Consider the following 11,089-nt stretch of genomic DNA (forward strand, 5'->3'; position numbering starts at 1 on the left):
TCCAGGCTTATCTGGAGTGGAGAGTGGCAGACACCTGTGAGGGACACTGAGGGCTTGAGGACTAGCGGGAAATGGAGAATGAACGAGGGGGGTTCCACTATCGACTCCCCCATCTCCAGCTCTGCTAGAGAGCTGCCATTTAAGGCAAGGCTCCTGGAAGGTGTGCAGACAGTGGTACCCTTCCTGAACATTCCAAATGCTTGGACTCTCAAGTTTACCTTAAGGGACCCTCAAGTAAGCTGAACTCTGGCTACCAAGTTATGGACTACTGCTAGTGTATTTCCTGAGAACGCCGCCCAACGAGCTGAAATCTGCTCATCTCTCCCCTCTTCTCTGCACTTTTGCAGGTGTCACATGCCCGACCCCTGCCTCTGTGGAGCACGCAGACATCCGAGTCAAGAGTTACAACTTGAACTCCCGGGAGCGGTACGTTTGCAACTCCGGTTTCAAGCGCAAAGCCGGCACATCCAGCCTGACCGAGTGCGTGTTGAACAAGACCACGAACATCACTCACTGGACCACTCCCAATCTCAAGTGTATCAGTAAGTAGCCAGTTCCTGCATCCTCCCTTTCGGACAGCAGGGCTGCAGTATGGGAGCCCAGGGAGCCCATCTCAGGGGCCGAGAGACCTGTGTTGTGGTCCGGGATAACAACAGGTGGGAATGCATAGGCACTGAGGTCACACAGTGCAGGGTTCAAATCCTGGCTCTGCCATCTACCATCTGTGAGATCTTGGACAAGACCCTTCACTCTGGTTCAAATTCTGGTAGGTCATCTAGAAAATAAAACCTGAGGTCAGCACTGTGGTTGTAGGACTAAATGAATATTAACTATTACACCATTCGTGTTATGTTTTGAGATTGGAGTAGCAAGACAATTCAGCCGTGGACAGGTTGTGTGCTCAGGAGCATGCCTGCTTCTCAGAGGGCGTTTCTCATGATGAAGCAGACTGCAGAGAGCCCATCACTGACCTCGTCTGTTGGTAGCCCAGAAGACAGGCGGATCCTAGAGCAGGGATCCCCTCAGCTTAGACCCCCTGTACAGCATTTAGCCAATGCTCAAGAGCAAGGATAATGGAAGGTCACAAAAATTGACTTTAAACTAGCCACAACTGGATAACCATCCTCCCAAAAAGCCAAACGGTCTTGGGATGGGAGCCACTAAATGTTATTTCCAGGAAAACCAAGTCCCATAAAGTTTAACCAATGTTCTCCCAAGAGCATTATGATTTAGCAGTCAGTGTATACTTGGTGCCTGTCCAGTGTGAGCTATAGACTATATAGCTATAGGGTAGTTGTGACAGCTCCCAACTCCTCTCTGGGTAAGGAGATGAAAGCAGATTGTCTTTTTTTTTTTTTAAATGATTTTATTTAACTTTACTTATCTATTTATTTTAATTTGACCAGAGAGGGACAGAGCGAGAAGGGGGAGGGGGATAGTGAGAAAGCAAGTTGCCAGGTCTGGGACTTGAACCGCAATCAGCCATGTGGGAATCCAGTACCCTTAACCACCATGCCACTTGCCAGCCTCAAAAGCGGACTATCTTACAGCAAACTCACTCTGCTGAAGGGCAACTCTAGGAGGGACATTCCTTGGGATTTATAATCTTAGATTCCCACATCTGGAGACCTAGTCTCACTCCCACCCCCAGAAATTTGGAACAAATGAATCGAAGAGCTGGGTGACAGTGGGATGAGGCATTTCTGTGGTGGCTCACTCTGTCCCATTCTGGGACTCACTGGGAACCATGATCCATTGGCAAAAATAAGAAGTTTCCACCGTAAGGTAAGTTATGTTTCCTCAAGCTCCCCTTCCTTTGAGTGAATGAATCCAGGAGCTGTAGGCTTGAATAGAGCCACGATAGGGGAGAAGAGAACCTGGAATCAATTTCACAGGCAAAGATGGGAGGAATCATTAGGTTTCGTCTGGTCCGAAGCTCCCCATACACACATATACATTTTTTTTTACCACTAACGGCTCTCTTCATACTTTTTCTCAAACTTCTTGTACTTTGAATGACTTTATTCTGCTCAACAAATGGAATCCACTGATTTGCAAAAGCGAGTATTACAAAACGGAGTTGAAAAACCGATATCATTCCAATCAAAAATGAAAGGAATTTGATACTTAGCTTATGCAGTCTTTTTGGAAATGCTACAAAGTAGCTTGCATCCAGGAAACAATTTCCCATCCTTCTACTCTGTACTCAGAAGCTGATTTTCCATGTGAATTTATATATTGATATTTTTCTAGTCTCCAGAAGCTGTCTGGGTCCCCCTCTCAGGATTGTAAACTCCATGTGGTTCTCCTCTCTCTAGGAGACCCCTCCCTGAGTCACCAAAGGCCAGTGCCACCCTCCACAGTAGTGACGGCAGGGGTGACCCCACACCCAGAGAGCCCCTCCCCTTCTGGAAAAGGTAGGAATGTTGGAAATGTTTTAAGAATTCCTATTCCCTACTACCACCCAGATTCCCAAAGTCCTGCAGATTCATGGAATACTGCTGGTGTCCCCTGCAGATGTCGGAAATAGAAAATACTTGCTAGTTAATGCCAAGTATAAGGATGTATAGTGGCTTAATCTTTCTAAAATCAAAGTTGCTTGTTATCCAGGTTCCACATGTGCATAATTAATAGTGATTTAAAATCCACTATTGATATGTCAGATCATCTTTAGCTGTAGACACTTATTCTTGTCAAGAACTGGAGATAGTGTGAGATTGACCTCACTTGCCTGTTAGTCTGCCACAGTCTCATGAGTGCAGGCAGAAAACTTGACATTTTGGGGTGAGAGATGAAGGACTTCCATACACAACACAGCAAGCAGAGGGAACACCATCAGGTCTGTGTGGATTCCTTTGCTCTCCAGTCCTCCAGAGGCAACGTGGAAGGGCTTGAACAGGTGCCTGCATATTCAGCAGGCTGCACTGCAGAGGAGGACACCTGGCCCTAGAGGACCGGAATGTTTTATAATTGGTGGTGAATATGTCTGTTCTTTGCTCCAGAGGGAGGTGTTGTCTCTGTCCTCCAATACACTTGCTACATACTTAAGCATCCCTGAAAAGATAGTCTAGAAGATAGTCAGGCCCTCTATTTGCAAGATGTACAGAAATTGGAAGACTTGTCTTCCAGGGAAGACAGGGACCTAAACTACCCTCCCTTCTTGAGATTGGAGCTGTCAAAGGACATGTCCTGTAAAGTCCAGACAGGTCAACTCTCAGGCTTCCCCTTTATTTTGAAATGTTGTGGGAACCAGCAGATGGCATAATGGTTACATTGCTGGACTTCCACATAGTTGACTACGGTTTGAGTCCTAGATGTGGTGATTTAAACCTCACACTGGGTGTGTGTGCATGCATGCCCAAGATCTCAAAAGGAGAATGGAGGAGAAGGGATTGTGGCATGGCCATTTTCCCTGGGGGTTGATTTCTCACTTTCTGTGAGAAATGCACTTTCTGTGAGATGCACCCTATAGCAAAAACCTCTTTCTCTTGAAAGAAAGAAAGAAAGAAAGAAAGAAAGAAAGAAAGAAAGAAAGAAAGAAAGATTATGCCAACATATAAAAACTAAAATCAGCATCGGAGCTGCGCCTGGGAAATGTAACTGCACTGGTCTATCTTTCAATGTCTAACATGCCTTCTCTACAAACAAGCCTGAGTCTGCTCACATCCTTGGGATCTTTTCTTTATATACACAAAGAAAGATAATTGTATTGTGGAGTCTTGTCGCCACTCCAATGGATAGACATTAGAGCTGATAAGAGACTAGTCCAAATATTTATGTTCTGTTGTCTTGGCATTTCCTACAGAGCCAGCAACTTTATCTCCCACAGTGACCAGAGAGACAGCTGTTATGCCGGGCTCCCGGTTGGTGCCATCAAAACCACCTTCCCCAGGAACCACAGGGACAGGTAGTCATCAGCTCTCCCAGACCACAACAAAGACTTTGGAACTCACACCTTCCACCTCCCACAAGATACCAGGTCAGCACTAGTTTGGCACTAAGGGAGGCCAGTGTCCTGAATGCTTCTCTAAGATATGCCACAAGACAACTGCATAGCTTTATGCCATCCATTCCAAAGTTGAGACTGACTGAGCAGCCTGCCACAGCCTCCATGCCTGGTCACTGTTTTCTGTGTTCTACCACAGCAGCTGGAAAAGAAAGTCACCTCTCAGAGGTGATATGGCTAAGTTTATTAACCTGCATAGCAGAGCCTCTTTCAGGACTCTGAATAACAGCGGCGAGAGGGCAGCAGAAGCCTTCCATGGGTCAGCAGCTGTGACCCATAGGATGGAGGCACCCTGGGTAACTGAACCTTCTCCAGGTAGACCTGCCTGTTAAAGTGGCCCAGCGCTTCAGCCAGGTGCCCTGCTAGTCCTTTGCTAAGATGCATCTGACCATGCCATTTGTGGGTCTCCCAAGGTTCAGGTGGCAGCCACATTGAATTTTCCTGCTTCCTGGGAAACTAGTGCCTTCAGGACTCCAGGCATGACCAAGCTGTCCTCTCTCTTCTGCAGGTGTATACTCGTACAGTTCAAGGGATGCCACTGGTAAGTATCTTCCTCTGCCCAGTGTGTTTACAACCAGGGTGGCTGCAGACTCTGGAGTCCTGGCCCAGCCCGCTGCCCATTCAGCCTTCCCTTTAGTCCTGGAGGTGTCGCCGGCAGATAAGGAGTCAGTTGACACTCTATTTTATAAGATCAGTAGCTTCTAACTGTCAGGCTACTGCTGGTGAAACCAGAGAGCTTACTCACCACAGCGAGGGCACAGGGACCAGCTGTTACCAGCGCCCTGTAGTGCCAGACTCCTGTCCAGGGCGTGTTGGGAAACCATGGCCTCTGCTGCTGTCACTAAAACTATGCCCTTCTGTCAGAGCCACAGGGGCCTTTCTCAGGGTGTGACACTCACAGAGATTATCCATATTTCTCAGCTTAAAAAAAAAAAAGCTTTTTATAGAAGACATACACAACACAGGCTGAAAGAAAAGAAAGCACGTATTAGTGAGTCTAAGGAGGGACATGGAAGAGAGTTTGCAAGAATGAAAGAAAACAGCAAAGGGAGGAGAGGAGAGCCCAAAGAGAGAAGAGGACAACAGCAGCAACGAAGGGAAATAGAGAGGCAGACAGTGAGAAGGGATCCAATATTTGAGCGGAACAGTCTCTGGAATTCCCACATAAAACACAGTTTTCTGAAGAAAAATTATACGAGAGAACCAAGTGACTGTCAGCAAAGAGATGAAAACAAGATCTATGTCATTACATGTCAAGTTTCTGTCTGCTAACAAGGTATAAAAACTAAAACCATGCCTAGAAGCACTCAGTGACAGTGCCTTCAAATACGACATCTGGTCTAAGACACCCTGAGACGGTTACGTGTGACAGAGACACTCACTGGCTCCTTGGATCAGTGGGTGTTGTTACTTCTACATGAAGAAGCAATCAGTCGAGCTCACTTTCCTAAGAAAATATTAATGACAGGGCCAGCCGCATAGCTCACATCTTAGGCAGTGCGCAGAGAAAACTAGATCCCACATGGCTTGCCTTGGTCAAAGTTTCGCCCTGTTGGGTTGAACAAACACACCAGTGGCATGTTCAGGTACCCAGGATCCTGACAGAATGGAATGTTGAAGGAAAAAGGGTTGCAGTATGATGAGGCTCTATTAGGAGGTACTTGCTTTCTCTCTCTCTCATCTCTCTCTTATCCACACACATACTTTTATGCATGCCCTCTGGCATTAAAAAAAAGTTTTTGTTTTTTTTTTTTTTTTTTAAGTTTTTGCCATAGGACACATGTGCTTGCTTGAGAGAGACAGAGTGGGAAAGTGAGAAATCGCTCCACCCAGAGGGATGACCATGCTGCAATTCCTTCCTTTCTGTTCTTTTCTTGGGATTTGGAGCACGCATGCACACACTTGTGCCTGGCATGAGTTTCAAGTCACTAGGTCAGGGACTCAAACTGCAGCGTCAGCTATGTGGGACCCAAAACATTAATCACACCACCACCTGGGCCAACAGGTTGCATGGTGGTTAAGTCACTAAACTCCCACGTGGCCAACTGTGGTTTGAATCCTGGACCCAGTGGCTTGAAACTCATGCCAGGCACCTGTATGTGTGTATCCCAAATCCTGAGAGAATGGAGGAGAAAAGACTGTGGCATGGCTATCCTCCAAGGACTGATTTCTCACCTTCCCGCTCTCTGTCTCTGTCTCTCTCCAGTGAGTGCCTGCACCCTGTGACAAAATCCTAAAAAAAAAAAGTTTTGTTTTGTTTTAGAGAGGTTTTTGCTATAGGGCATATGTACTCACCAGTTTCAGAAAGCAAAAACATTACCCCCCACCCCCAGAGTGGACAGCCATGCCCGCAATCTCTTCTCCTCCATTCTCTTGGGATTTTTGGGCACCCATGCACACATACATACCCAGCGTGAGTTTTAAGTCACTGGGTCCAGGACTCAAACTGCGATCAACTGCGTAGGAGTCCAGTGACATAACCATTCTGCCAAAAAAGTTTTTTTTTTTTTTTTTGAGAGATTTTCACTATAGGGCACATGCACTCGCCAGACAGACAGAGAGAGACATAGAGACAGAAAGTGAGAAATCACCCCCCAGGGGGGATGGTCATGCCGCAATCCCTTCTCCTCCATTCTCCTCTCGGGATCTTGGGCACACACGCACACGTGCCCGGCGTGAGTTTTAAGCCACCGGGTCCGGGACGCGAACCGCGGTCGACTACTTGGGGGTCCAGCGACATAGCCATTACTCTAACTGCTGGTTCCCCCAAAAAAGTTTTTTAAGTGATATTTTATAATAGAGGTTGCTCAGCTAATTAACTGATACCTTAATCAACCCATTTCTACAACATCAGACTTCGCTTTTTAATTTACATAAGTGGTTATCACTACTTTAAAAAGTTACTCTTTTTAATTCAATAGAAAATGGTAAATAGTAGATGTTCAATAAATATTGACTGAGGAAGCAAATCGATAATTACTGGCTTTAGTATTTTAGCCAGTATTTAAGAAGTGTGGTTCGTAATTTCATTGTCTTAAATATCTACTGGCCCACTGGCAGACCTTTTTACCTATAACTTTATTTAACGATCTCTACATCTGGTCTCTGATCTTTGACTAGAGTGTTCTTGAAGACTATGGGTTGTAAAATAAATGTCCAGCATGCCACCTACGACAGTATGTATACTGCCATATTTAGTACACCAGGAGGAAAGAGGTGTTCAATCTGGTATGCCTCATAGTCTTTCATATCTGAAATAAACTTACTATAGTTGATATGCTCAGCCTTTGACAGGAGCTGCCTCTATAGTATATTACTTCTCTACTTGATATAGATGGAGTTCCTGCTTTGTATGAGGTATGATCCTACACTGCTATGAAATGCAGATCTCTCATTCAAAATCAAATGTCACTGGGGCCGGCATGGTGGTTAAGGTGCTGGACTCCCACATGGTCAATCACGTTATGAATCCCATACCCGGTGGCTTGATTTCTCACTTTTTCTCTCTCTCTTTGGTCACATTAAAAACTAATAATAATTAAATGAGCTAATTCTTTTTAAAATTTTCATTTTAAATGTATGTAATTTTAAAGATTTAAGTCCATGAATTAAATATTAAGTCACTACTCTGCATCTAACACTTATCCTGTACTCAGTACAATAAGAGAAAGAGAAGAAATGATAGCCCACAAGTAAGAAACTGGGTTTCTTCCTCCCCAACTGCCTTCCTCTGAAGCAAGCACACAAGCACTCTGGCCACAGTGATGTCAGCACTGCTGCCTGTGACTGGCCTACTCTGTCAGGAGCTGCTAAGGGATGACTATTCCCTGCATATTCACAGGGGACATTGCATCATCCATGCCAGTTCTGCCCACTGGTTGTCTCAGCTGCCTTCATTCTAGACCCAGTCTAGTCATGTGCTGGTGTGGGAGGTGGCAGGGTATATACTGTTCTTTGTGAACTCATGTGCAATAATGATAATTGACTTTTTCTCCTCTCTCCTGCTTCTCCTTTTCCCTTCTATTGGGTCATCAGGAAAGTTAAGAGGCATTTTTGCATAGGAAAACACAACATGACTTTCCCACCAACCTAGTATCTTACCAAATCTCTCTCTGATCCACACTCCCCAAGAAGCATGAAAGGGTGGAGAACTTGGAAGGTGATCTGTTAATTCATTGTCTTGGTCATTCTGGCTTTTCTTTATTTATAAAATTTGCCTGGATATAATTGAGGAAGAGGCTAAGGGTCTGGGATTATGTCACTGAATTCAAATGGCTTTGCTTTATCATTGGCACAAGAGCCCTCTTCTCTCTTGAATTTGATTCTGCAGTTCTTACTCTCATTTGAAAAGAAACAACAGACTGGCTCCCTAGCACATCAGCTAGGCACAATGCAGAGGAAGCTGGATCCCACATGGCTAACCTGGGTTCGAGTCCAGGTCCCATTGGCTTCATAATGGGCACACATATGTGCCTGGGATCCTGAAAGGATGGAAAATCGAAAGAAAAAGGATTGTAGTATGACCAGGCCCCACTGGGTGGTGCGCGCTCTCTCTCTCTCTCTTTCTCATTTGTGCACACATGCCCTCTAGCATTAAAAAGTAATATTAAGGGGCCGTCAGGTGGTGTGGTGGTTAAGGGCACTGGACTCCCACATAGTTGATCACAGTTCGAGTCCTGGACCTGGCAGCTTGCTTTCTCACTTTCCCTCTCTTTCTCTTGCTCTGTCTCTCTCTGGTTAAATAAATAAATAAATAAAGTTAAATAAAATAATTCTTTTAAAATAATAATAATTAAAAAGAAACAGGAGGGGCCAGCAGGTAGCATGGTGGTTAAGGTGCTGGACTTCCATATGGTTGACTACAGTTTGAGTCTCACACCTGGCGGCTTGCTTTCTCTCTCTCTATTTCTCTCGGGTCAAATTAAAGAAAAAGAAGAAACAAAACAAATAATTATTTTAAAAAAAGAGAGAGAGAGAAACAGAAAGAAGAACTACAGTTTACACTAACTTGCCTTTTCCAATAAATCACTTGATAAGCAATAAATGCATGCCAAGTTTATTAGCCACTGTGAAGACACAGCACAACATTTTGGCTAAAAAATATTTATTTAATCATGATGATGATTTATGTCAAGTCTAAAAGCTCAAAACATCTTTTACTAATTTCTCACATTTTCTGTTATTCTTTTCATATTTTCTATTACAACTTTTCTATGTGCATTTTTATTTACTCAGTAGTTGTTTTGTTTCTATAACTTTACTGTTTCTTCTGGTTATAGTATCATTGCAAAAAATGAGGAAAAAACATTTTATGAAAAGAAAATAAAGATTATTTATCATCTCATCATTACTTAACACTTTGGTATACATTCCTTAAGTTTATTTTTTTTAAGAGAGAGATTTTTGCTACAGGGAGTGTGCTCACTGGAGAGACAGAGAGACAGAAATCACCCTCCAGGGGGGGAATGGCCACACTGCAATCCATTCTCCATTCTCCTCCCGGGATTTTGGGCACACACACATATGTGCCTGGCATGAGTTTCAAGCCGCTGGGTCCAGGACTCAAACCACGGTCAGCCATGCAGGAGTGCAGCAACGTAACTATTATGCTATATGCGGTTCCTGTTCCCTTAAGGTTTTTCTGTGCATATGGATACTTGGCTTGTTGAAAATTATTCTGGGTTCGTTTCTATCTCAACCAGCTTTTTTTTGCTCAAGATATTATAGATATCTTTCCATCTTACTAAAAAGATCCATTTTATATAAATATATATACACACACGTATATGTGTGTGTGTGTACACACACACACATATAATTTTATGTGTGTATAAATATATGTATATACATATACACACACATATATATATAATTATATATATATAAATTTTTTTGTCAGAGAATGAGTACACTTAGCAAAGAATAAGACAGGACAGAAAGAGAGAGAAAGCATGTTCCCAATGGGGTGTGGTCATGCCACAATCCCATCTCCTGTATTTATCCATCCTGTCAGGATTTTGGGCATTCATCCACCCGGCATGTTTCTCAAACCACTAAGCCAGGATTTGAATCACGGTAGGCTATGTGGGATCTGGGTCTCTTAACCACTAGGCTATGGGGCTGGGCACCTTTCTTTTCTTTTTTTTTTTTTTTTCCAGCGATTTTTGCTATGGGGTGCGTGCATGAGCTCACCAGAGAAACAGAGGGAGAGAGAGAGAAATCATCCCCCAGGGAAGATGGCCATGCTGCAATTCCTTCTCCTCCATTCTCCTCTCAGGATCTTGGGCATGCATGCACATGTGCCCAGCGTTAGTTTTAAGCTGCTGGGTGCAGGACTCTAACAGCAGTTGACTATGTGGGAGTCTAGCAGCATAATCATTATGCCATCTGCAAGTTCTCCTAATTTTAAATAGTTGAATTTTTCCATTGTATGTGTATACTACATTTTATTTAACTAATTTTCTATTGATAAGAGTTAGATTAACATCTCTAAAATTATTTTAAATAATACGTGAGTGAATACCTCTGTATATAATTCTCCATGCCCATAGAATAAAGTCCTATCAGGATTAGAGTCAAAGGGTGTAGTTATCAAAAGGTTTTTGTGGTTGGTTGGAAATGGCCCCGAAAAAACTGTACCAGTTACATTTCTAGCCAGTAGAGGGTGTGAGTGTTTCTCCACATCCTTATACACATCTTGGTTTTCCATAGAAATGTATTTGAAGGCCAAGTCCTGGGAAATGTAAACTGGCATACATGGTCTGGACTGATGGTCATGAGGGTGAAGCCCTTTAAAGCTCCCTAGTAAACCTAGAAGCTTTTCCCACATAGGTCCAGTTGCATGGCTGCTGTGTCACCTGTGGTCCTGTCTTCCTAACTCTGGGTTTAGCAGGTGATCCTTTTCCTAAAAGCTAGCCTCGTCATCCTCATCCCACCTCATCATTCCAGCTTTGGACCTTTGAGGTTCTTGTTTCACCCATAGATTTACTCCTGTCCCAGCTTCATCCCCAAGTCACTTTGCCCAGGAAGGACAAGGATTAGTAGCAAGGTTATTGAACAACATTAACTGGCCATGTCAGCAGG

At 43.9% G+C, this 11,089-nt stretch overlaps 1 protein-coding gene across 3 annotated transcripts in view; it reads left to right on the forward strand.

The window, feature by feature from the left end:
- The window catches only part of IL15RA (interleukin 15 receptor subunit alpha), a gene marked incomplete at its 5' end in the record, with an annotated part of 41,685 nt that overhangs the window by 27,446 nt on the left and 3,150 nt on the right, over window positions 1–11,089 (forward strand). Inside the window, 4 exon segments of one of the 3 annotated variants that reach the window (XM_006150061.3) lie at window positions 348–542; window positions 2,319–2,417; window positions 3,806–3,907; window positions 4,515–4,547. In XM_006150061.3, coding sequence (XP_006150123.2) covers window positions 348–542; window positions 2,319–2,417; window positions 3,806–3,907; window positions 4,515–4,547 — 429 coding nt within the window. 3 annotated transcript variants of the gene reach the window in all.

This window comes from Tupaia chinensis, unplaced genomic scaffold (assembly GCF_000334495.1).
Source record: "Tupaia chinensis unplaced genomic scaffold, TupChi_1.0 Scaffold000275_1, whole genome shotgun sequence".
NCBI classification, from domain to species: domain Eukaryota; kingdom Metazoa; phylum Chordata; class Mammalia; order Scandentia; family Tupaiidae; genus Tupaia; species Tupaia belangeri.